This window comes from Esox lucius, chromosome 11 (assembly GCF_011004845.1).
Source record: "Esox lucius isolate fEsoLuc1 chromosome 11, fEsoLuc1.pri, whole genome shotgun sequence".
Lineage (NCBI taxonomy): Eukaryota > Metazoa > Chordata > Actinopteri > Esociformes > Esocidae > Esox > Esox lucius.
In genome coordinates this window covers 45,494,813-45,517,551 of record NC_047579.1, presented here as the reverse complement: position 1 = coordinate 45,517,551, position 22,739 = coordinate 45,494,813, and the positions used below count along the sequence as shown (strand labels likewise).

General features: G+C 40.9%; 1 protein-coding gene across 1 annotated transcript in view; it reads left to right on the top strand.

Annotated features, from left to right (window-relative positions):
• usp31 (ubiquitin specific peptidase 31) overlaps window positions 1-21,792 on the top strand; it is a 29,384-nt gene extending 7,592 nt beyond the window's left edge. The window contains exons 3-16 of the mRNA XM_010874905.4: window positions 1,832-1,926; window positions 2,034-2,126; window positions 6,228-6,363; window positions 6,995-7,142; window positions 7,343-7,523; window positions 8,438-8,549; window positions 8,815-8,909; window positions 10,700-10,777; window positions 12,034-12,163; window positions 12,603-12,722; window positions 14,859-15,084; window positions 15,221-15,379; window positions 15,592-15,747; window positions 16,262-21,792. Of these exons, the coding sequence (XP_010873207.2) occupies window positions 1,832-1,926; window positions 2,034-2,126; window positions 6,228-6,363; window positions 6,995-7,142; window positions 7,343-7,523; window positions 8,438-8,549; window positions 8,815-8,909; window positions 10,700-10,777; window positions 12,034-12,163; window positions 12,603-12,722; window positions 14,859-15,084; window positions 15,221-15,379; window positions 15,592-15,747; window positions 16,262-17,763 (3,231 nt within the window). The 3' untranslated portion in view covers window positions 17,764-21,792. The remainder of the gene's footprint in view (window positions 1-1,831; window positions 1,927-2,033; window positions 2,127-6,227; window positions 6,364-6,994; window positions 7,143-7,342; window positions 7,524-8,437; window positions 8,550-8,814; window positions 8,910-10,699; window positions 10,778-12,033; window positions 12,164-12,602; window positions 12,723-14,858; window positions 15,085-15,220; window positions 15,380-15,591; window positions 15,748-16,261) is intronic.
• Window positions 21,793-22,739: the final 947 nt, after the last annotated feature.

The following is a 22,739-nucleotide window of genomic DNA, read 5'->3' as shown; positions in this document are numbered from 1 at the left end:
GTTCTGCAACACAAAAAGGCATTGACATCTACAGAAGACAAAAGTGGTAGATCCTTTCCATGGTTAAGAAACCGCTTCAAAAACATCCACCCAAGTGAAGAATACTTCACTAGCGCAAATACAGAGGGTTCACCACAAGGTGCAAACTGTTCATAAGCCTAAAGAAAGGCCAGATCAGACTTTGCCAAAAAAACATCTAAAAAAGCCAGCCCAGTTCTGGAACAGCATTCTTAGGACAGATGAAACTGAGATCAACCTGTACCAGAATGATGGGAAGAAAAAAGGTATGGAGAAGGCTTGGAATGGCTCATGCTCCGAAGCACATCACATCATCTGTAAAACACGGTGGGGCCAGTGTGATGGCATGGCTTCCAATGGCACTACATCACTAGTATTTATTGATCAATCAGCCAAATTAATTTTGAAGTGTACAGGGATATATTGTCTGCTTAGATTCAGCTATATTCAGCAAAGTTTATTGGACGGTGCTTCACTTTACAGATGGACAATGACCCAAAACATACTGCAAAAGTAACACAGGTGTTTTTAAGGCAAATAAGTGGAATATTCTGCAATGGCCAAGTCAGTCACCTGCTCTCAACCATATCAAACATGCATTTCACTTGCTGGAGACAACTTAAGGCAGACAGACCCACGAACGAACAACAACAACTGAAGACTGCTGCAGTAAAGGCTTGGCAAGGCATCACAAAGGAGGAAACCCAGTGTGTGGTGACGTCCATGCGTTCCAGACTTCAAGCAGTCATTCCCTACCAAGGATTCTCCACAAATGTGCAATTAAGGAAAATATAGGGGGGCAAGAAATGTACAAGTATAAAGTATAGTGTATGTTACAAGTGGGATAATGGTTGCAATTCTATTGAAGAATGTGCAACTGGGATGCAGAGATGGCAGTAATGTGGTCCCTGAGGTTAACATGCATATGGTGTAAAAATTCAAGTGCGATGGCTGTTATAAATGTGCAAAGAGGCAAATTGAATGTGCAAGGTGCATGTGCAACTGAAGTGCAGGTATAGCAGCAGTGAGGTTCCTTAGGTGGGCACATACCTGTAACAACTGAAAACTTCCATATCAGACTTTGCTAGGAAGTGTCAGAGTAGTAGGCATGGGTGGGGGTGTGGTTAGTGATGCGGGCTTAGTATGGTTAGTGATGGGTCACAGATGGAGGGTTACAGTAGATGGAAAGAAACCGTTCCCACACCAGCAGGCTCAGGTACGAAGAGGCCTGTACCTCCTGCCTGATGGTAGGTGGGCAAACAGTTTGTGGCATGGATGTGAAGGGTCACTGATGATCTTGCGCACCCTGCTTAGACACCGCTTGCGCTGGAGGTCTACGATGGCTGGAAGCTGGGCACCAGTGATGTGCTGTTTTATTTTTCACCACCTGCTGCAGGGACTTCTGTTCGGCTATGGAGTAACCGCTAAACCACACTGTGGCGCAGTTAGTCAGAATGCTCGCGATTGTGCAGCGGTAAAAGTTCACAAGGATCTTGGAGGACAGATTGGATTTCTACGGTCTCCTCAAAAAGTACAGGCGCTGCTGCGCCTCTTTGACCAGGGCTTAGGTGTTGATAGTCCAGGAGAGGTCCTTGGAGATGTAAGTTAGGAAAAAGTGATGGTTTTCGACACCCATTTGTCAGAATAAGCATATCAGAGCGAGAGAAAGCGCCTTACACACACAAACAAAAGAACAAACCAACGGAACCTGTTCCATTGTCCCCCTTCTGATTTCTTCAGAGGGGCGGCAACAATACTTAGTAAGATATATAGTATGGCAGAACCAAGCTAATGCCCACTTTTTTCCTTTTAGCCACCAATCGAAGAGGATGAAGGGGGTTTGGAGGGGCCTTCTCTTCCTTTGTCTGCTGGTTCATTTGTGCAAGAACTTTTTCAGGCTCAGTACAGGTAGGTCCGACTGGATACTTAACCCTGAGGGGTTTGCAGTATATTTTCTGTTCCTGATTGCTTATGATACTCTTTGGTTACAAATGTAGTCCCTTTCTTACTAACAGGTCCTCACTCACCTGCCCACATTGCCAGAAACAGAGCAACACCTTTGATCCTTTCCTCTGCATATCCCTGCCCATCCCTTTACCTCATACAAGGTGAGTGTACACCTCCCCTGTGTTTCAGCATGGGACTCTGTGGAAGGAACAAGATGTAGGCAAATTTCAATTTGTAATGGGCCAACATTTGAAGTTGATATGCGCATATCAAATATAGAGTTTTAGGGGCAATATGTATTATATTTACTGTACTACTAGCATAACAACAAGCAAAAATGACTTTTTCCCACACTAAATCACCCTGGTCTAGCCAGTACTATATCGGTCTCATTTGATAAGAGAAGACAAACAGGAGACATTATTGTCTCATAATTCTACATAATGCCCTTTTAAATAAAAGTTACAGTACTTGCTGATATATTGCCTTCCACATCGGTCACCTTCAACTCTTACATGCTGCGTCCATCTACCACACTGTTCTGCTGTTTCAACCTTTCACTCCTTTACGCCACAGTAGAGTGTCCACATTATTACTGACATTGCTGCACATGTTTAAAAGCGTACAGTTATTAAACTAAACGTCAGAAGTACCTTTAAAACATTGATGGCATTTTTTTGTGTGCTGTAAATCGCAACTTCCATATATTCTGTTGACTTAGGAGTATATTTAGGTTACAAAAAAGCAAGTGAAATACTTGCTCTGTATAGACACTTGAGTCCAACGTGGCTGGCAAAGTAAACATTTTACACACCAAATGTAATACAAATGTTAATACCAGATTGATTCTTGGTGTCAGTTTCAATACAGTGTCATGGGGAAAGAAACCGTGACACTATAGTCAGTAAATCAGTTTCTCCCATGGAATGGCCCTCATGTCACCAAACAAGAATAGGCTGATGAGTTTCAGAAGAAAGTTCTTTTTTTCTGGGCATTTTAAGCAAGTAATTGAACCCACAGTTGCTGATGCTCCAGAGACTCAACTAGTCAAAAGATGGCCCATTTTATTGCTTCTTTAATCAACACACCATTTTTCAGCTGTACTAACATAATTGCAAACAATTTTAAATGATCAATTGGCCTTTTAAAATTGTGTACTTGGATTAGCAAACACAACGCGCCATTGGAACGCAGGACTGATGGTTGTTAATAATGGGCCTATATACACCTATGTAGATATTCCATTGAAAGTCAGCTGTTTCCAGCTACAATAGTTATTTACAACATTAACAATGTCTACACTGTATTTCTGATCAATTTGATGTTATTTTAATGGACGAAAAGAAAGCCTTCTTTCTTTTGAAAACAATGACATTTCTAAGTGTCCCCAAAGTTTTGATTGGTAGTGTATTTGTTCGAATAGTGGGGGATGTGACAAGATGTGGACTTTTGTGTAAAATGCTTACTTTGTGGGTCTGCTGTAATATTGCACTTGGAGTCTACTCTTATTGGATCCATGAACAATAACAACAACAAAAAAACATGATTCCTTTTTTTAAATACTTTTTAGATTCTTAAAAGGGCATTTCACTATAGCACAATTAAGGTACTAATGACTTTGTTAGCTATGATACAGGTATCTTAAAAACACAAGATCATGCAACATGCATGTGTTGTTCCACTTGCCTATGGCTCAGTGGTTTTGTGGTAGTGTCACATGGTTCTCTGTGGGGAACTTGATGTCACTCACTGAATAACATCACTGTTGTAAAAAAGTTGATGCGACCTTCCATTGAATCTATTTTAATGGCAGAATTGATGTTTGGGTTCATGATTTCCTTGTGTGCAAAGGCTCATGGTCCACAAAGAAAATGCTCATACACTGCAGGGAGAAATGACCGGGTCTACCTGCCCAGTAGTGTTGCTCTGGGTGACATCCCCCAGTCCATGTGGTTGTATCCATGGTGCAGACGGGTTTAGAGTCATAAAATATGGTATGGATAAATGGCAGGTGGGTTGCAGATGGGTTGAATGACATTTGCTAGGCCTTCCACATTTTCTGTAATAGTCTATGAGAACTAGAAAACTAGGTCATAGTATGCCTCTGAAAGTAAGCTACTGTTCAGCTGCCAGCTTGATCTAAACAACGCTGTGCAAATTGCATGCTACAGTAGCATTTTCTATATTTCAGGGGTTTGGTGCACGCTTAAGAATTTCACTTCATTTATATAGTGTCGGTGGTTGTGGATGGAATTATGGGCCTGTGTGGGTGGGGGAGAAACAGTTGTCCCACACACCAATAGGGCCTACTGCCTAGGGTGTTTTGTATGGAGAAGGGATATTAAAAACAGAATCACAAATTCAGATCTTGAAGAAAGAAAGTTGGATGAAAAATGTAATGTATTTTATAGGGCCCTACTAAGAACCATGCAGGGTCCCTACAAGGACCCCCTTTTAAACATTTACTCAGCTCCAAACTGGCAATCCAAAATACACAGGCTGTTTGTCCAACGTAGTGTCAGGTGTCAGGTGATTTGACATTAGCATTCATAGAAGAATTATGCCTGTTCTGTCAACAGAATCTGTGCCTACTCATAAAAGTGTATTGACAATTTGTTTGGCTTGCAAAGTGCATACAGCTATCCAGCTCCGTTATTTAAAGAACTGTTTGTAGGATTTCCTCTATTAAAATGCAGATAAATTCTAATGATATTATATAGGGTATTGGTATATTATGTTTTATAGTCAGCTTGTTTTGCTCTGTAGATTTAGTCTCGTTAGTCTTGTTTATTATGGTCGTAGTTGTGTAGCATTGCCAGTCCCAAAGACATTCGGGAAAAACCTCTGGAGAAAACTCCAAATACAGTGCATCGCAAGCATTCAGACCCCTGACCAATGTTCCCTATGTTCCAATGTTACTTAATTACAGATGGTACAGTGACAATTTGTTCTGGTCAGTTCATTTTACAACACTAAAAATGAAAAGTGTGTGTAAGATGACATTGGTTTGATGGGAAGTGTTTGTAAAGAATAAACAAAAAAACCCAGCAAGAAACCTCATGAATTGTGGTCCAGGCGCATCATATACTGACTTACAGTTAATGTAAGGAAAGGTGAAATGCTCTGTAACAGGCATGTTGTTATGTTTAATACTTTTGCTAGTGTCAACCGGCTATCGAGGCAATTAGAACTGTATGGTTCTAAAGTCTCATAGGATAACTTTCAGCCAATTGGCATTCAGTACTAAAAAAAAAGATTAGTTATATGTTTAGAGCCCCCTTGGATGTATCTTTTAGGATGTGTGATGGGGTCATTTGGTTAACAACATCACAACAACCCTCTTCCAACAACATTTAATGATGTGTTGCTATTTTTTCTGGTGATATGCTGTCTCACTAAAGAGAGAACATCATGTTTTATGTGGATTTTATTTTAAGCCACCACAGCCATTACTGTCAATGCATAATTAAAGATGAAAAAGATGGGCAGAAATTAGGAGATAGGCAGTGGGAATTTATGTCCCATTAGTCCTCCAGTGAGCCTCATTGTGCCCTTATCGCACTTGCTTTGAGGCATCACTTGTTATTGCTCCTCATACCAGAAAGACATTCCTGTTATTTAAGTTTCAGTTCAGTTATCATTCTAATCTCAACTACTTCTCAGAATAAGAATGTTATTTGAAGTCAATCATATCCGTGTTTAGGTGTAGAGCAGAGGCGTTGAGTGTGACACTTGTGAAGAGGGTCAGTCTTTGACCAGACTTATGATCTCTCAGTGACTGTCATAGGAAGGGTTTCATAGGAACTCAGTGTGAAAACTCCACAGAACTGAACTGGTTAAAATTACTGAGAAACTCAGAGAAATCGCAACTATTTCCAAAACGTGGGTTCTCTGATTGTGGGATTTCTGGAACTTAACTGCTTAAAAAATCTGCACTGCTAGGCGGGCTGGCTGAGTGTTTACTGTCAGCTTAGATTAGCACTGATATACACAGTCAGCAGAGAAATGCTTTTCAGAGCTCTGACTGTGTAATAACATATTGACCACTCCAGACAGTGATGTAACAGCATAATTTGTGGTGGCGGAAACTGGTTCTAGAAGGTTTTCATTTAGTGATTAGTGGAGATTGTTGACTGCCACAGTTTTTTTTCTGTTACTTCTTGGCCTTTTTGTCATATGGTTTTTAATTCTGTGTCCGGTCATTATTCCACACGTGTTCTCAATATTCCCTGCCCTTTCATGTGTTAACCTTCTCCGCCCAGGCCTCTGTATGTGACGGTAGTCCACCAGGGGAAGTACTCTCACTGTATGAGGATCGGAGTGGCCGTGCCGTTGAACAGCACCGTTTCCAGGCTCCGAGATGCTGTGTCACGAGAGACCAAGATCCCCCTGGACCAGGTAATGCTTTCTTCCTGTCCTGGTCACCATCTGCCTGTCTTACGAGGCTGCGTACACACACAGGTTACCTAGCCACTACGGACTTTAAACAGCGGTTACATGAAATATATGAAAACATGACTGTTATAAGTTATAAGAAACCAGATTGTGGCTTGCGTCTTAAGTGTACCACACTGTTCTTTTAGTGAGGTGAACCAAATGCTGCTGTACCTACTGTTTAATTCATTCTTGGGTGTAAGTCCAATAGGTGTGTCAAACCGAGCACAATGTGTTAAAGAACAACTGAACCGAGGCTTCGGTTTGATGTGGCTTCAACCTAAATAGTGTACTGGCATTTAGTAACACTTAATGGTCTATTTGAAACTATGAAACTATGGAGTAAAGACAGTGGAGGGGAAAAGGAAGCAATGGATTTAGGATTCAAGGAGAAAGTGAAGGGGAGTTTCAATGGGAACGTGTAAATGTGAACTTTGGTAAATTACTGGTGACAGCTGAGAATATGAATATAGCTTGTAATGGGCGTCATCAAACTCAAATCGGTTTTACCATCTTATCTGATTTAAGGCTCAGGATTGATTCATTGGTGGTGGCTTATTGATTTGTTCTGGCCTTTCTTTTATCTCTGTTTAAGTTTGTTTTGACTGAGATGTACTGTGACGGTTTCCATCGGTCCTTTTGTGATGATGACGACGATCTCGATATCATTCAGGAGAGCGATTCCATCTTTGCCTTTGAGACGCCAGAGACCTTCAGACTAGAAAGCATTCGAACCAAGAGAGGTACCTCTTCACTTTGTGTTAACTTTTGAAATCAAGTTTGCAATTTCTCAAGGAAACAGGAAACTTAATACATGTTTTTAAGTGTTCTACTGTTTGGTAGATTTGGTAGTGTAGTTTATGGCATGCTACTTGTCATGCCTTGTTGTGTAAAATATGTTAAAGGATTGAGTATCAGTGGCCAATTGGTATTTAAAATCCAGGAAGTCTTCTTGCCAACCTGAACCAGAACAACTTGAAGTATGGAAGTGAAATGAGCAGGACTCCATCATTCATGCAAGGAGCTGTAAATCCTGCCACTGCTTCGCCAAATAAGAACATGGGGGCAGACAAAATGATCCTGCTGATCTGCAACAGAGCCTGTACTGGTCACCAAGGGAGGAGGTACTACTATGAAAATATAATTCATTATACTTCCAATAATAGTAATAACAATTCTAATTCTAATTTATTATAATCTGAACTTTTCACTGTACTCTAAAAAAGATACACCTGAGGTTCTCAACCTATCCTTTGAAACTGTTAAACCAGCGGTTCTCAAACTCTGTTCTCAGTCAGAAACTTTAATGAAAACAAATTAATCAAAACCCCTCAATATCAGGAAACGACTTGCATGAGATAAAACATTTGAAAAAGGAAGTTTACTATGACCTTGAAGTGGATGGTTTGATTAAACAACTCTTGTTAGAAAGATTTCAAAGACTTATAGCATAGGTTTTTGTCACAGGGCAGATTTGGTTCTTGTTGCAGCTTCAGTTCAAAACTAATCCTGCAAGTCTAGAATACCCAGTTCCTGCATATGTTTTTCTGTTTGGAAGTGGGATTGAAAGGGGCAGTTACTGCGGTCTGTATCACTTCCTTGAAATAGAGCTAATGCTAACTCAATAAATCTGTAATAAAAGTGAAGTTGTTGCAGGGGTGTTTTCTGCCACATGATTCAAAGTCAAACTAAGGTGTTTTTTTCGTTGCAACTCCCAGCCTATTTTTTTGAGAGTTGGATATTGTGGCAAGTTAATCCCCAATCTTATACATATTGTTCATTAGTTACTTATATTACAGCAAAATATTTGTTTTTCATTTTGCACAAGTATTTAAGCAGACATTATATATTGAGAACATTGTAACACTTTGACAGCTGTCAAAACAGTTTGGCAGCATAAATGTTATTTAATTTATTTGGTCAATTATTTGTTTTACAGACCTGAGTTTGAGAACCTCTGTTACACCATTCAGATATGTTAATGACTAAAGTATACTTGGAGTCTGTTAACAGCAGAGTAACATTTCCTCTGTTCCAGGTTTGGTCTTCCTTTTGTACTGTATGTGGATCGCACTGTGACCTGGGATATCTTGCAGAAGGAGATCCTGGAAAAGATGCGTCACTTGCTTAGGCCTGGAGTTTACATTCAGGTGGGGGCCGGAGTGTGAATTGAAAAGCATGTCAACTCTTTTATATCATGGTATAGCAAAAATAGTTTTAATTACAGCCTATGAAAGTTTCATATGCAAACACACATTGTGTTTAATCAGTTAATTTACATGTAATGTTAAATAGTATGTTAGACGTTTAAGTTTCTTCATTGGGTTGAATGCAGTAGGTGGGGTTTGAAAAACATGGCACACAGATGGCGTGAATCTGTATTTCTGGTGGCTGAAGCCTTGCTGTCATCTGCAGGTGGGGCCCTTTAGCCTACGGGTGGTCGGTGTGGTTGGTATCACGTACCTCCTGCCTCAGGAGGAGAAGCCTCTCTGTCACCCAACAGTGGAAAGGTCCGTTTGTTTTTTTTCCCCTTGTTATTCAAATGTAGCTCCGCAGATTTGTGTTCAGTAGGACACTAAAAGGTTTTGCAACAGAAACGGAACTGGAATACCCTTTGTTCCATTCTAACGAACACCACTTCCTCATTCCCAATGATCTCTTAGCCACACTAACCACCCTGTTTACAAAACAGTTGGGATGCTGTGTGAAATGTATAGAAAAACAGAATGCAATGATGTGCAAATCATTTAAACCAGGTATTCAATCTAAAAATAGTACAAAAAAAGACAACATATCAAATGTTTTAAACTGAGCTGTGGTATTATTTCTTGAAAAATATATGCCCACTTTTAATTTAATGCCAGCAACACGTTTCAAGAAAACTGGGACATTGGCAAAAAAAAAACTGAATAGTTGTGTAATGCTAAAAACAAATAACCTGGTAGAATATCACAAAACTAATTGGGTTAATTGGCAACAGGTCAGTAACATGATTGGGTATAAAAAGACCATACCAGAGATGATGGGTCTGTCAGAAGTGAGTATGGGGAGGGGTTCAACACTCTGTGAAACACTATATAGACAAATAGTGCAACAGTTTAAGAATAATGTTTCTCAATTTAATATGTAAAATTGGAAAGGGTTTGGTGATCTCATCATTGATGGTACATAATATCATTACAAGTTTGAGAAAATCTGGAGAAATCTCTGTAAACAAGGGATAAGACCGAAAACCAATATTGGATGGCTGGGATCCTTGGGCCTTTGGGTGGCACTGCAATTAAAAACTCACACGATTCTGCAGTGGACACCACTGCATGGGCTTACGAACATTTAACCTCTGGACCCAAGGTCATTTAAGATTGACTGAGGTGATGTGCAAAACTGTCCTGTGGTCTGACAAATCAACATTTGAAATTCATTTTGGGAATCATTGACGCTGCGTACTCCAGACTAAAGAGGAGATTAACATCTGACTTGTTATCATAAGTGAACATGGCATGGGTGACTTGCGCCATTAATGCTGAACAACATATACAGGTTTTAGAGCAACATATTCTGCCATCCAGATGACGTCTTTTTCAGGGAGGGTATTGCTAATTTCAGGCAATGCAAGCCAATGCAATCCCACATTCTGCGTGTCTTACAACAGCATGGCTCCGTAGTAAAAGAGTCCAGGTGCTGAAATGGCCTGCCTGCAGTCCAGACCTGTCACCCATTCAAAACATTCGGAGCATTATGAAATGAAAAATATGACAAAGGATACCCTGAACCCTTGAGCAGATCCAATACTATAATCAAGCAAGAATGGGAAAACATTTCACTTTCAAATTTGCAGCAATTGGTCAGTTACACAACATTTATTATTTTGTCTTGTCTGTACTATTTTCAATTATAGGGTAATGAAATGATTTGCACATCGTTGCAAATCTGTTTTTATTAGCATTTTACGCAGCGCCCCAAGTTTTTTGGGAAACAGGGTTGTTTAATGGCGGCTGAAAAGGGTACTGTGAACTTGTGAACATTAAGTCTTGGTCTCTGTTTTTTCAGATACATTGTTAGCGCCACGTGTTTGGTTTATGTCCTGTTTCCGATTTAGTTCAATGGAATGAGTGTCAATGACAGTTCATACACATAAAGGCTGAATCATTTTGTACAGTAGACTGAAGAACAGTCACACCACTAAGTACCAGTGTAGTGTTTTTAAGATGGAAGGAATGGTACGTATTGGTTGAGTTGTCAGGCAGGGATGTGAACTGGCATGTTTGTCTGTTTTCTCATAACAATCGTTCCTCTGCAGAGCATACAAGTCCTGTGGCCAGGGGGGACCGCCGCATGTCAAGATAGTGGTGGAGTGGGACAAGGAGACCAAGGATTAGTGAGTGAACGCTGCATCCCATTGAAAATCGCACCATGTTTCTGGGCTTTTGTGGTTGGAGAGATCCTGCAGGGAAATACATGACCGTAAATTATCCCCATAAAGCTGCCAACTGTTCGGTTAGTGAAAGAGGTGCTTGTTTGTTTGTGTAGAGGGATGAGAGAGTAGCACTTTGATGTCGGTTTTTGCTCTAATCTTAGTTAGAATTACTCCACTAACATAAACAAAGGGGAAAACATTGAGTAATACCCAGAAAAGTAGTCATCTGCCTTAGTAATCGCCACTCATGCAGTGTCAGATTTACCATAATTACAAAAATATCTCTATCACTGAATACATTTGTGCTTTGATTTTGCTTTGTTGGTTTGATTTGAATGTGTATAAATATCAATGAATGTATGAATGAAATGTATAAACTAAAAACAATTATTGTTTTTGCACTTTATCATGCCTGCTGTATAAGATTGAATATTTAATATTTAACAAATGTTTTCTTAGTTTGGATTAGATTCAACTTTACTGTCATTGAGTAGTACAAGTACAGTACAATGAAATGCAGTTTGCGTCTAACCAGAAGTGCAAATAGAGTAGTGCAGAAAATCAAGTATATGTATGTACAAGTGGAATGTATAGGTGTGCAATTTATGCAAATGCATTACATATGGCAATTTTAAATGTGCAGTGGAAAATTCACAGGTTTACAGAACAAATCCAGGTATTAACTCTAATGTATGTACAAGTGAGATTAATAGTTGTGGTAATTCTTAATTGCATTCTGTAATTGCAATCGAGGCAAATTGAAGGAGGAGGGTAGCATGTGCAACTCAAATTTAGGGATAGCAGCAATGAGGTTCCCGAGGTAGACGTGTATGTAGCAATTGAAAATGGACAGATTGTTATGTATTTGTTGAAAATAATTGTGTAATATACTAAAGCACTTCCAGTATACTTCCCTGCAATTCATTACCCTTTCAAGTGAACTCCACCAGTGATTGTAATTGTTAATGACTGACAATTATTGAACTAATTATTTTTCAATCCTTTGAATTTCATGTTAGTTCCTCAACTAATGTTATGAATTTTAAACTCTTTAATACATGACATATTCCATGCGGCCATATAAGTCTTTCTTTGCTTAGGACAGTGGCCTGAATGTTATGGTTGTACAATTCCCTGGGGGGGGGTAATTCCAACTGGAAGTTGCCATATGTTGTTGAGTGACCGATTGGCTGACTTTGCCTACCCTTTCCATGCAGTCTGTTTGGGCTTACTGAGGAAGAGTATGTCCCTGATGCTGAGAGTGTGTACCTACACAGAGAGCAACACCATCAGCCCCAGGCCTGCACCCTAGCTCAGTGCCTTCAGCTCTACACCAAGGAGGAACAGGTAACCAAGACAATGCGCACTGATTTGGTACACAAGACCGTCTATGCATTTGTGTGCTGTCAATGATTTTTGAACGTGGAAAGAGCGAGGTTTGCTTACTCTTCCACAGCTGAATATCCAATACCCTTTAATTTCTGTTAAAATGCTGACTCTGCTGGACATTCTGCCCCTAATACTATGTTTGAAACACAGCATTTTTATAATGGCTTTTCTTCACTTGGAAAGGCCACCGGATAACCTCTGAATATACGCTGTGGTTAGCTGAAGCTGGAGGTGGTCAGTTCAAGTATTAGCTTTGGAAACAGGCTTTAGCCACAGAAATGTGAAAGTGTGGAATGGAACAGTCAGACACACCGTTTCTTGACTGGGACTGATTTGAATGCATTGCGGTGGTGGAGAGAGAGCTTGTCCTTAGTGTGTGTTGTATTTTTGTTCCCAGCTGGCTCCGGATGATGCCTGGCGCTGCCCCCACTGCAAGCAGCTGCAGCAGGGACGCATCAAGCTCAGTCTGTGGACCCTGCCCGACGTGCTCATACTGCACCTAAAGAGGTTCAGACAGGTACTCCAGCAATATAACACACAGCAGTCAGCACACCACCGCCCATTCCCACACATTCTTTTTAACAGGGGTCACAAAGCAGCAGTCATGGCCGTGGAAAATCTGTTGAATAGTTTAGGAAATAGCATTGAAAATGTACTATGATGCATTTATATTGAAAAGAGACTTTCGACTGTGAGTACGTTCAAGAAAACTATTTGAAAATGACATGGACAATGTGTGTAATATGCATGTTAACTTGGTAACTCGTATGGCATTTAATTATTAAAAACCTATGAAAGCAGAGATGTAAACTATAAATGCAATGATAATGCTACTTCGCTTTCGTCACTCAATCACTCAATCAAATGTATGTATAAAGCCCTTTTTACATCAGCAGTTGTCACCAAGTGCTTTTACCAAACACCTGGCCTTAAACCCCAAGGAGCAAACAACAGTAGGGTTGAATTTCAGTGGCTAAGAAAAACTCCCTAAGAAGGCCAAAATTTAGTAAGAAACCTAGAGAGGACCCAGGCTCAGAGGGGTGACCAGTCCTCTTCAGGCTGTTCCGGGTGAACATATTAAGAGTACAAATTGTAATAATTAATAAATGCATGTGGGCGGAGTCCAGAGTCTATTTAAACTAAGTCCAGGTCAGAAACATGACCAGATGGACAAGGACAGGGACAAAACGGGGAGGGGGGAGGTGTCAGCACAGTGGCAGCTGAAATCGTCAGGTATCGTCTCGATCTGCAACACAACCAGGAGGACTCTGGACAGGGACAGCAACGGGTCTTTCAAGCATGGTACTCCTCAGGTGTGGGCCAGAGACATTACCAAGAACTGGACGTCCACCCAAAATTGATGAAAAGAAAACTGGCTAGGGAGGCTTCTGAGAGGCCTACAGCAACATTAAAGGAACTGCAGGATTTTCTGGCAAGTACTTGTACCGGTGCTACATGTGACAACAATCTCCCATCTTCATATGAATGGGCCATGGGGTAGGGTGGCATGTGGAAGCCAAGCCCGGCTGAAGTTTGCAAAAACATACATCAAGTCCCCCAAAAGTACGTGGGAAAATGTGTTATGGCCTGATGAAACCAAGGTTGAACTTTTTGGCCATAATTCCAAAATGTATGTTTGGTGCAAAACAACTCTGCACATCACCCAAAGAACACCATACCCACAGTTAAGCATGATGGTGGCAGCATCATGCTTCGGGGCGGTTTTTCTTCAACTGGGACCGGGGCCTTAGTCAGGGTGGAGGGAATTATGAACAGTTCCAAATACAAGGCAATTTTGGCACAAAACCTTCAGGCGTCCGTTAGAAAGATGAAGAGGAAGTTCACCTTTCAGCACAACAATGACCCAAAGCACACATCCAGATCCACAAAATCATGGCTTCACCAAAAGAAGATTAACGTTTTGGAATGGCCCAGCCAGAGCCCAGTGCTGAATCCAATTTAACATCTGCTGGGTGATGTGAAGAGGGCTGTGCACAGGAGATGTCCTTACAATTGGACAGATTTGGAGCGCATTTGCAAAGAAGAGTGGGCAAATATTGCCACGTCAAGATGTGCCATGCTGATAGACTCCTACCCAAAAAGACTGAGTCCTGTAATAAAATCAAAAGGTGCTTCAGTATTAGTTTAAGGGTGTGGACACTTATGCAACCAGGTTATTGTGAATTTTTATTTGTCCCTCTTGAAGATTTTTGTTTGTTTTTCAATTAAATTGTTCCCGTTATAGGTCAGATTAAAGTTGGAAAAGGTTCTGACATGATTTATCTTTGTCTCATTATTACATCACAAGGGGTATTTAGACTTTTTATATCCACTGTATATTACCATGTCTTCCTCTTTAATTTGAGCCAGACTGCCTGGGCTCTGACTCATTGAAAATGGTCGGACACCAAGGGTGGTGGTGCCCAAACCACCTCTTACCACTCCTGCATACTAAGATTGGTATCTAAATATTCCTGTTATGTTTTTGTAACAGTAAATCCTTTTTGCTGGTCTGGGCAGAACAGCTTCTTTATGTATTCTTGGCTCAATGCTGCTTGTCCTCTCTTGTCTCATGTTCAGTCCCCTGGTAATTATCTGGTAACTTTCCATCTTCTTCCAGGCTACTGATACTGGGTACTGATGTGTCTTTCAGGAGACGGACAAGAGGGTGAAGATGCAGAACATGGTGCGTTTTCCTCTGCTCGGGATGGACATGGCACCCCACATGGTAAAAAGGTCCCAGAGCAGCTGGAGCCTGCCTTCTCACTGGTCACCATGGAGACGACCCTATGGCCTGGGGCGTAATCCTGACGACTATCTTTATGACCTTTATGCTGTCTGCAACCACCATGGGAACATGCACGCAGGCCACTACACTGGTAAGGCGGTTTAGCAGTGGGGTGGTGACGTCAGTGATGGTGGGTGTAAATGGATCGGAAATTAGAGACACGGTTTCAGTTTCTTCGTCACACTTATTTTCTCTTCCTCTAAATCTGTTGATTGTCTAACCCTCAGCTTACTGTAAGAATTCTGTTGACGGCCAGTGGTACTGCTTTGATGACAGTGACGTTCAGCCGATTGCTGATGATGATGTGTGTCAGCAGACAGCCTACATCCTGTTCTACCAGAGGAGGACCACCATTCCCTCCTGGTCTGCCAACAGTTCTTTAGCAGGTCAGTGGCAGGTCTGTGGGATGTCATACACTGCTGCTGAATTATGTTGTCTCATGTGTTTTTGAAATGACCTGTTCAGTCTTTGTTTGAATCCATCCAGCATCAACAAGTTGATCTCCCTGGAGTTGGTTTGCACAGATTGAACGGAAGGGCTCCTCTAGATGGTGTTTGTTTATCTGTGAGGGACTGAGGTTGCTGGCTTTTTCTCCCAGGCTCCACCAGCTCATCTCTCTGTGACCACTGGGTGAACCGTCTCCACGGCAGCAGGCCGGCCAGCCTGGCTTCTGGAGCTTCCTCCAGACGCACTTCTATGGCCTCTCTGGCTGAGTCTGTGGAATTCACCATAGTGGACCGCAGCGAAGACGATGGTGAGAAATGCATATAGGATTCTCTGCCTCTATTTCCCCTCCTGTCACCATCGTTTAGCAGTTTTTTTGTAAACCCTGTTGGATCGGTTGTTATGCTGCGTTGAAGAATATGCGTTCAATTATGTTTTCATTAAACCTAGACCAATCAGTGTCTTTTTCCCTGCTGCCCAAGTTAACATACCTGACCCTAATAATCAAAATAAAGCTCCGGAAAAAGTCAATAAGGAAGGTTTTGAGTGAGGAAGAGAAGGGTTAAAATTAAGAGACCACTGCAAATGTAACGCTTCTGTTCCTCACTCAAAACTTTCCTTTTCAACTTTTTAACAAAGGAAAGAAAAAGGTACATTGGTCTCTTAATTGATTCCGGAGCTGTATTTGTATACTCACTTTAGATTGCAATTTGTTTAATTAGCTGTTCTTACTTGGGATGGGGAAAAGTGACTGCCAAGAGGACAATATTTTCACATTTGTGGTCTAGAACAACAAAAATCAAAAAGTATTTTGTTCAATTTAGGTGGGTTTTCAACCCGTCCCTTTGTTCGAAGCATCCAGCGTCAGAGCGTGTCTTCCAGGTCATCTATCACCAGTCCTCTGGTCTACAGTGAGAATGGCATGAAGCCTTCGTGGTCCCTCTCTGCAAAGCTCCAGATGAGGTCCAACTCCCCCTCACGCTTTTCCCTGGACTCACGCTCCTCTCCACCCTTGGAGAGAATAGGAGAGAGAGGAGAGACCTGTGATGACAAGGTATCTACTTCGTGCTTCGGGAGCTATAGCCGGCACGAGCGCTACCCTGGCTGCAGGGCCCCCCTGGCCATGATGGAGGGCAACAGCAGTGACCAAGACCACAGCAGGCAAATCTTAGATGAGGTCTACTGCCGAGCCCCCACACCTGTCGACAAGATCCGTAAGAGTGATCAGATTGACAACAACAACCAGATAACTGCATTGGACCTAAACAAACAAGCCAACCCGCTAAAGGAGCAGAAACATAAGAGCAGCACCAGTGGATCTGCCTTGAAGTTGGAGACCACCAGGTCCAAAAAGAGCTCCATCAAGACTGAGACTGAGAAATGCGTTAAGAAGCGCCAGTGTTCTTCCTCCACCCCCAAATCTTCTACTCTGTCTTCCAGCCCTTTGGTGAATGGCCCCAAGGTGACCAACTCTAAAGAGAAAAGTGCTAATGCCAAGACCAATGCCACCAGCAGCAGCAGTACTACGTCCACCGCGACCCCATCTAAAAAAAAAGAGTCTTTGTCGTCCCAGGGTCTCGACTCGGTAGCTGTAACCCCCCAGCGCAAGCAGCGCATCTCCTCCCCTGTGCCATCCTCTGCTTCCCCCTCCCCCACCATAAAGAAGAGTTCCTCTGGCCTTGACAAGTCATCCTCTTCGGGTCGGAAAAAGCTGCTTGAGAGGAGCTGCAGTCGGGACTCGGGGGTGGGAAGCCCGCTGGTTGATAAACCCCGCTGGGGCAGCAATGCAAAAGCGCCAGCCAAGACAGCCGCAGATGGGCTCCGGCCGGAGAGGAGGTTCCTTCGGAGCTCCAGCAGCAGCTCCTCTGTCACCAGCCTACGCTCCCCCAACACATCATCCAGGGACACTAGACCGAACTGCAAGTCAGAGGACAAGGGTCTGTCCTTTTTCAAGAGTGCCCTGCGTCAGAGAGAGTCCCGTCGGTCGGCCGATTTGGGAAAGACCAGCATCTTGGCTAAGAAGGCATCTGAGAGGACAGCCAGGCCGGGTGCTTCGGAGGGGAATGGGTCAGCCGATGCCTCCCTGCAGGCCTCCCCAGAGCTCAATGCTAATGAGGTTGTTACTGGAGAAAAGGAGTCCTCCAAGCCCTCTACCCCAGTTATACGCTCCCTGATACCCGTTACTGGCACATCCAAGTCTTCCACCTCAGAATCCAGTCTCAATTCTTCCCCGAAAGGGAAAAAGCCTCATGAGAAGCAGGCGTCCTCTAGAAGGCTTTCTTCCAGCATGCAATGTTCTGCACGTCCAACACAGAAGCCTCAATGACAAATTGAAAGCAGTCATATTATTTTACGTATGCAGCAATTTTATTTCCATGTGCCTAAGATGTACGTAGAAATGTACTATATATAGATTGATAGACTAAGTGTTTATAGAATATATACATACCTGGATTTTCTTTTCTTAAGCAAGATGTAAATGGTCAAAAGCGCCTTTCTATCCAGTCATGGAACCAAATCATTGCCATTGGCAAAGTAGGTTATTTGTCTACTACTATAGGCAAAACTGAATAGGAATGTTGTAAGATAGCACTTTGTATATATAAAATATTTTTCCCCAGAACAAAGTTACAGTATCTTAATTAACTAAAAAAGTCATACCGTCATTTTTTATGTATTTCTTTTTCACAGCTTAAGAAAGTTAGTAAATTGTGAAGCTTGATTCATGGGTATGTGATGTGAAATTTAAGCTGTAAGGGTACACTAGTCTTAAGGTAGTTGGTGGATATTCTAAGACGTTTCTCCATTTCCAACCTGGTGCTGTTCTAAGGGCAAATATTTTACTGATGTTATTTGATACATTTAAAATGCTGAGGTTATGAAATATAAACACAAACAAAGGTTTCATACACTAACAGCCTAATTCTGAAATGTTTTACCAATCACATCAGATATGTAAACTTCAGATCAGTATGTGATATGATTTGTTAAATTCTCTGAATTATGGCTACTTGTTTGTGCAGCCTTTGTATTCTCAGTTACCAAACCTGGTAGGACCATTGAAAACCTGTGGTACCCTATAAGAGATGAAAAATCATGCCAGGTATGGATTAGCACCTCTTGATGCTGCTGTACATATAGTAAATATAGTACCCGTAACCACTCCTATTTATTTTTTGCTCTATGCATTTGATTGAACGTTAGCCATTGACAGGACAATCTTATTAACGCACAATGCTCTGAATACTTTGCTATTCTTTGCTGTGTGCTACCTACAATGGAGAGAAAAAGTATTTGATACACTGATGATTTTGCAGGTTTTCCCCACTTACCAAGCATGTAGAAAATGCTTATGTCACGCAATAAAATGCCAATTAATTATTAAAAAATCATTGATTCCGTCTCTCACAGTTGAAGTGTACCTATGATAAACAATTACAGACCTCTACATGCTTTGTAAGTAGGAAAACCTGCAAAATCGGCAGTGTATCAAATACTTGTTCTCCCCACCGTACCTTCATAACTGTAAACATATCAGGCTTTAAGGGGCACTCCCTGGTTGACTGAAAGTTTGACGACTCCACAATATTGTTCTTTTGACCTAATGTTAAGCTTCTGTCACAGGATCACCCCTCTTAAATCTCTTTTCAGCTAAAAAGTACCACCTCACAAACTAATCATTAGCTGAGAAAACAAGTGACAACTGCTTCTAGCTGGGAGGAGTGGATCCCCCTCCCCCAAACAATCATTGGTCGTGATTTGTCTGAGTCAAATGGAGGTCACTTTTAGACCAGGTGAGAACACCTTTTTAGAACAGAAGATTGGTACTACAGGGTGATTATGTGACAGCAGTGCGCCTTTAATGAATTGATTTCTGTGTCTCACTATAATATATTTACTAAACTCCCATGCCCAGGCCTGCCATTGCAAAAGGCTAGTTCTTAACTCTTTGTGCAATAGTTCTTAAAACGGATCATCAATTTTACCTTTTGTGCTACATCACTTTTTACTCTACATAAGATTGAAAATACTAGGGTAACATGTTTTTCTGTTTGTTTAAATTGATGCTCTGGATGTAGTATACATATGAAACACATTTTGAATGTTGCTGCTGTTCTGTTTGCTGGCCATGTTAGAGCAGACTTTTTCTCCATGGTCTTTGACATTTGATATCTGTAACCAACTGCCCCAAATTTAATTTCGCTTTGCCAGTGGCTTAAACCTCACTTCTGACATTTTACTGCCTGTAGATTGTCTGAATGTGAATACCGCCGACCCCCCACTGTTACTGTTATTAACTATAGTCATGTATGGCTGTTAGGTTGAAGCAGGACCAATTCTGGAATCCAAGTTCAGCAACAATCTGAAGGCCTGTCTAATTGTCGCCTTTGGCTACGCTGTCATTAAACAGGCAGCTGCTGAAAATACTGTTCAAATGGTCGCCTTTTGAACGAATAGCAGAGCTAGTTCACCAATTTACTTAGCCTTGCCCTGAAAATTTCATTTTCTTGCAGATTGAATGTGTTTCCCTTTGCTCTGTAGTTTTATCATGATCTTGAGTCTCACTGATGCCCTGTTGCCATTTCAACAAAAACATTTAACTACAGCTTTCACAGAATGGACATGGAAAAATTATTGGCAACATTAATGCAAAACGTTCTAAATGCAATAATGACCCATCCTCATCTTTGAATGTAAATGTTGTGATGCACGTTGCACACAGAAATCTTCGGACTGCAACAATATTATGCCTATTGTCTTTCAGCTTTTAACTTTAGCCAAGTTGTGTGACTGTGTTGTCAGTCCATGGAACATACCATTCCAACACCGTGGAAAGCAGTATTGCATGATCGAGCAAACGCAAGCATGTCCTAAATTAACTATGCAAACATTTGTTGCTAAGTGAATCACAGTGTAAATATACAAGATCCTATTTTCCAAATGACAGCAAGGGAGAGCCTGGGAAGTGACTTTCATTGCCTGTACCTGCACATGTTACACAAAACTCAAATGTGCACGTTAGAATGTTATCGCTTCACAAAACGGACGTAACTGAAAATCAGATGCAGCATATTTAGACTTTTTGTTTCTTTAAACTTGTTTTTCACTACATTGTTTCATAATCAAACTTTTTTTTACATTCATGTTCATTATGTCAGTATGTTTGCTATGTTTATTTTCACTATGCTGGTGTGTGTTCACAGGGTGCACTCATCTTAAAGAGGAGGTTATCCGTCTAAGGCATCTTATTTACCTGTGAGGACCTCATTATTAACACTACAAAAATGACAAACTGACTCAATCTGTAGTTCTCAGTCATCTCATCTCAATGTGTTGTTACCTGTGTCATTTCAACCACTCTTCTGTCATTCCACTATTCTCTTAACTGGTTGACTATTAGAATTTGATATGAAAGACTCAATGTTAAACTTGTTATTAAAAGGATGGATTACATTATCAAGCAATATATTCAATATTGTTATTATAAACTGGGTTGTTTGAACCATGAATGCAGATAGTTCGACTTTCTGTAAAACCACCTCCGTTTGTGAATGTGAATTCTGATACCAAGCCAATTCTCATTGTGGTGTGACATCTGTCTGGACACTTGGATTTGATATTATTTATTACTTTGCCAACTGCCCCTACCATGTCAACCAGGGTAACATTTAAAGGGACAGTGACAGAAAAGGAGCATCTGTACACTACATATAAGTGTGGATAGTCAAATACAACATCTTTGGAAATCTAATCAGATTTGGGTTTTTAGGGTGGCAGTGTAAAAATACTTTTCTGTATAAACAGATCTGACATCTTACATATTTAGAAGTTTTAGCTAATTATATAACCATAACAACCCGTGGGCTGCTTTTTATACTATGTTACTATTAATCAGTCATGTGAATGGAACATTGGTATATCCTTGGTTTTTCTCTCTCTGATTGACACACTGGATTTGAGATGCTGAATACCTATTAGTACTTGCCAGCATGACCATGAACTATTCTTCACTAAAATAACTGGTACTATACCTATGTGATAGTGTCCAATGTTGCACTCAATCTTAGTGGTTATCTATGTTAGTAGTCTTCTCAAAGTCCAGGAACATGTTTGACAATAAACACATTTGGGCAAGTGCATGAGACAGTCAGAACATGAGAGAAGTCTAAACCTTTTGTGTTAATTTATTTGTATGTTTTATCAAGAACATTAATGCACTTTTAATAGGCATCTTTTCATCTTTTACATTTTTTAAGAATGTGTTTCTTTGAAAAAGAAACATTTGTATACATTATGTTGGTTTACCAATGCAAGATGAAAGTGTAAAATGTTATTAAAAAAATATTTAAAGGAATCTTATTTGTCTGCTGATACATTTTCTTTGTTAACCTTTAATGTATTACACTTGAAATAAAAAGAATCTCCAGTATCTTGAAAGTCCAACATTTCCCACTAGAAGGCGCTTTATTCCTTTTAATGTTTTTGTTTGGAACATAGTAAAACCGTTTTTACTTCATCTGGCTTTAAAGACCGAGCTATTATGTAATTTCTTGGTGTATGAATTCCATAGACTGAAAGGGCTTGAGGGATTTGTAAATGTGTCAATTAACTTTTTTTCATCTCATCAAACATTAACACATCACCAGCGCAATTACATTTTTCATTAAACTCAGGGTATATGTAAAACTTCCCTCAGCTATCCTTGGCGTTGAGAATGTTTGGCGTGTTATCTAAACAGTTTTTGTACTGAATATATTTCAGAAATCTTATTTTATTGTTTTGCATTTTCAGACACTCCAAAATTGTCATGCAAGGTATGTAGATGCATGTATTTCAGTCTGTTGCAGCCCTAACCTCAATGCTGTGCAACACAATAAACAATACAATCAGCTTCAAATTCACTCACAATTTTGTTGTAGTCTTCAATGTGCTGTATATCTCACACGTAAGTACGCTTCATTGCAAATTGACTCCTAGCCATTCCTATACATTAAGATACAACACCAACAACAAATATCAGAAGTTGTCTAGTACAAAATAGGCGGAATTGAAATGACAACTGCAGGGCTTCTCCCTGAGCCTAATGGTAGGGAATGTCTTGAGGATGTCAGTGGTTTCTCTGCATGTGTCATCTGTCCCCATCCCAGAGATGGGCGTCACTATAGCTGATGGGCAATCGCCATGACTACCCCATCCCCAATCAGTCATCATCATCACCTCCTGATCAGAACTTCTTCCTGTGGCTTTCAGCCACTCTTTTTGGTGGTCAACCACACCCGGGTAGAACTAAACTAAACCCAC